Raw genomic sequence first — 4,543 nt, 5'->3', positions numbered from 1 at the left:
CATGGATGGACCTTGAGATAATCATGCTAAGCGAAATAAGCCAGACAGAAAAAGTTGAAAATCACATGATATCACTTATATGTGGGACAAACCCCTAAAAGCACCATATGAATAGGACAAACAAACAGAGACTCATGGACATGGACTATAGACTAGTGATTACCAGAGGGTAGGGGGTGGGGGAGAAGGGAAGAGGTAGATGTGGTAAAGGGGGTCAAATATAGGGGTAGGGGCTTAAAAAGAGAAGGAAACAGGGGGCAGGGGGAGAGTGAAGTGGGTAAGGGGATCAAATATATGGTAGCTGAAGGAAACTGGACTTTGGGCGGTAAACACACAATAGAATATACAGATGTTAAATTACAATGTACACCTGAAAATTATATAATTGTATTAACCAATGTTACCTCAATAAACTTAATTAAAAAAAATAAAATCAAGCCAGGGAAGGATCTCAAAAAAAAAACAACAAAGCCTGACCAGCTATTTTACCAAGAGGCAGTATATATCATGATTAATAATCTGGCTTTAGGAATCAGAAAGAATTGTATTCATTTTCTTACCACAGTAGTCCCCCTTTATCTGACGTTTCACTTTCCACACTTTCCGTTACACATGGTCAACTGTGGTCAAAAAAAATTTAATGGAAAATTCCAGAAATAAACAACTCATAAGCTTTAAAGCACTGGTTTGAATAATAGCATGATGAAATCTCATTCTGTTCCATGCTGGATGTGAATCATCCTTCTGTCCAGTGTATTTATGTTGTATATGCCCCCCGCCTGTTAGTCACTTAGTAGCCTTCTAGGTTACCAGATTGACTGTCATGGTACCACAGTGCTTGTGTTCAAGTGATCCTTATTTTACTTAACAATGGTCCCAAAGAGCAAGAGTAGTGATGCTGGCAATTCGAATATGCTAAAGAGAGGCCATAAAGTGCTTCCTTTAAGTGAAAAGGTGAAAGTTCTTGACTTAATAAGAAAAGAAAAAAATTGTATGCTAATATATACACACATATATATATATATATATATATGCTGAGTTTGCTAAAATCTATGGTAAGAACGAATCTTCTATGAAAAATTGTGAAGAAAAAAATTCATTCTAGTTTTGCTGTCACACCTCAAACTGAAAAGTTAAGCCACAGTGCATGAAAGGCGCTTAGTTAAGATAAGAAAAGCATTAAACTTTTGAATGGAAAACATAAACAGAAATATATATATATGACTTCATACTATCTGCAGTTTCAGGCATCCACTGGGTTCTTGAAATGCATCCCCCTGGGATATTTGATTTGGGACGTTAACTAAGATATTATTTATTCATTTGTAAAATAGAAGTAATAGTTATACTACTGGATTTTTAACAAGAATCAAATAATATGTTGGTGTAACAGCACAATGTAAACTTAATATGTGGTATAACAACAACAATAATAAATAAAATAGTTGGCAAATTAAACTCATATGAAGAAAAATCTGAATTGACATATGTATCCATAATTTTCCTAATCTATAGCAGTTTCCCTGCCACTTCATCTCTTAATTTATGCTCCAGAGTAAAATTGCATGGAGTTTCAACTCCAACCTACCAAGAATAGCCAGCACCATGCTGTCTTTCAGAACTTCCATGGAGCCTGAGCATACGAAGTAGATAGCCTGCAAAGCATCTCCTTGACGCAAAAGATACTCTCCTGGAGCACAGAAAGAGGTTTTGATGTGTAGAGACAGAGACCTGAGGCAGCCCCGGCTGGCACACTCAAAAAGAGACAACTGTAAGATTTCCTTGTTCAAGTGCATAGTGATGTCAGAACGCAGCTCATCTGGAAAGTCTTTCAGAAGCTGTCAAGGAAGATGAAAGAGGAAATCAAGTTGGGGTAAGTCTAGTCTAATTTATTTAATTTGCAACCCAGCAGGGATGTTCTTCCCACTGTTTTGTCATAAGTACATGAAGAGAGGAGAAACCAAATAATTACTTTAAAATGTTGATTACTGTTTTGGGTGGGGAGTTGAGGGAATGGTTGCTTGATTTATATGATACCTTTCTTACAGTGGTAGTCTGGGGTGTTTCTGGATGTCCACAGAAAATACCTTTACTGAAAAACATTTCTTTTTACTTTTTTGGTTTTAAAGGCAAACATCAATTTTATTAATATAATATTTAAAGGTCACACCATTCAATTGTCATAAGAATTGATTCCTTTCAAAGAGTGTTAAAAAGAATGAAAATAAATCCACCTGACTGACCAAGTAGTAAGTTAATGTAAATCATTGGTCAATCTGAAGTGGCATCGTAAAAACATAAGCCAAAGCAGATAGAGGAAGATGGATTGGGTTTCTTGAGGGATCAAAAAAATAAAGAGATAAATAAGTTGGTAGGTGCATTCTTCACTTCTGAGACCTACAGGAGAGCACCTTGCTTTTTACCTTAGCATATGTGCTTTCTGCTTGAAAATGTCAACATGAGAAATGAACATTACCTCATTTGAATCTATTCCATTGTTGACTGACCAAGTTGTTTGGAAATATTCGAGCATCCTCTGCTTCAGTTGCTGGGGCAGGTGATGAACACGTATGAAGTCCTTCAGATCCTTAGTTCTAGTGTGATAGAGGGACCATCTGGAATACATCCTCTGTATGATCGCCGTCACATTTCCAAACACCAAGGCATGCATCAAGGCTGAAGAGAATGACACAACGTTAATGGGAGAGAAGAAATATGATGGAGGAGTTTACCCCTTCCTAAATCAGAGCAGAGTATGCATATGTGGTCATGCTGATACAGCTATTGCGGTACAAGCATTTTGGTGCAGCCACTTTGTCACATGGTGCATCCTGATACAGTCATTTTGATTCCATATGGCTTGAGCACAGTAAAAATATCTTGTAAAAATACTCAATATTATGAAAAATGGGTCTCTTTGACCCAGACTTAATCTGCTAGCTCCCATTCTGGCTATGATAAGCTTTTATTTTGTACTTTATTTACATCTGTATTATTTTAATAGTTATGATAGTTATATATAGTTTGATAGCTATGATGAAATAGTTTTAATAATTTATAAAATTAGCCATAAAGTTATAATTTAATAGTTCTTTTATTGTAATAACAAATACATTTTTAAAATGTCTATTATAGCCAGTTAGCCTTTATGGGAATATTAGTCTCTTCCCCAAAGCTATCATTTAAAATTAGTTTAACCTATTAAATATGACATTTATATTACTAAAGGTATTGAGAAAGTTGTTAAAAATGTAATTGAGGATTTCCTGAGCAAACTGAAGCTGAGCTGGATATGGTTCCAATCCTACCTCCACAGCTCCATAGTCATTTTAATTTTAAAGGAGATGCCAGAAAATCTGAGACCATTTAAGAAACAAATAAAGTCACAGAAGAAGAGCAGGTATTCTGCTTAGAGTCATCACTGCCATCCAGAGAAGAGCCAGGTGGTAAATATACATGCAACTCCCTTTTTGATGGGGTTTCTCAATCAGATAGCATTTAATCACCACTTTCCCCCTTCCCGAAACCACTACCGGAGTGTAATGAGATAGACTTTTCAGTTCTAAAAATAGTCATGGGAATGTAAAGTATAGCACAGGGAATATAGTCAATAATATAGTCAATAACTATGTATGGTGTCAGATGGGTACTAGACTTATCGGGGTGATCACTGCATAAGGTATATGACTCTCTAATCGCTATGTTGTACACTTGCAACTAATATGATACTGAATGTCAACTGCAATTGAAAAATAAATTTAAAAAGTTTATATGTATTGAGAATTTTATGACTCCTTTTTTTAATTTTAATTTTTCAATTAGAGTTGGCATTCAATATTATTTTATATTAGTTTCAGGTGTACAATATAGTGGTTAGACGTTTATATAATTTATGAAGTGATCCCCCCAATTAGTCTAATACCCACTTGGCACTATACATAGTTATTACAATATTATTAACTATATTCTCTATGCTATACTTCGCATTCCCATGACTGTTGTATGACTACCAATTTGTACTTCTTAATCTCTTCAACTTTCTCGCTCAACTCTCTAACGCCCCTCCTATCTGGCAATCATCAGTTTGTTCTCTGTATTTATGAGTCTGTTTCTGTTTCATTTGTTTATTTATTTTGTTTTTTAGATTCCATATGTAAGTGAAATCATATGGTGTTCGTCTTTCTCTGTGTGACTTATTTCACTTAGCATAATATTCTCTAGGCCCATCCATATTGGTAAGATTTCATTTTTTTATGACCGAGTAATATTCCATTGTATACACGTACCACATCTTCTGGGTATTTATCTGAAGAAACCCAAAACACTAATTTGAAAAGATAAATGCACCCCTGTTTCATTGAATTGCTATTTACAATAGCCAAGAAGCAACCTAAGTACCCATAGACCATTGGATAATATATAGATTTTTAAAGTGCCTAATTATTTGTATGAAAAACAATGGGTGCTCAATTTATTTTTTCCCATGAGTGCAACAAAAGTTATCATGAATTTTTAACATGCCTAATAAAGTAAAACTTGGGAA

General features: G+C 34.9%; 1 protein-coding gene across 1 annotated transcript in view; it reads right to left on the bottom strand.

The window, feature by feature from the left end:
* The window catches only part of KCNH8 (potassium voltage-gated channel subfamily H member 8), a 304,007-nt gene that overhangs the window by 62,744 nt on the left and 236,720 nt on the right, over positions 1–4,543 (bottom strand). The window contains exons 9-10 of the mRNA XM_006907271.1: positions 2,477–2,676; positions 1,589–1,838 (exon numbers count right to left, since the gene is read on the bottom strand). Of these exons, the coding sequence (XP_006907333.1) occupies positions 1,589–1,838; positions 2,477–2,676 (450 nt within the window). The remainder of the gene's footprint in view (positions 1–1,588; positions 1,839–2,476; positions 2,677–4,543) is intronic.

This window comes from Pteropus alecto, unplaced genomic scaffold (assembly GCF_000325575.1).
Source record: "Pteropus alecto unplaced genomic scaffold, ASM32557v1 scaffold92, whole genome shotgun sequence".
Lineage (NCBI taxonomy): Eukaryota > Metazoa > Chordata > Mammalia > Chiroptera > Pteropodidae > Pteropus > Pteropus alecto.
Note: the sequence above shows the minus strand (reverse complement) of the source record. Positions and strands in the feature narration are given on the sequence as shown.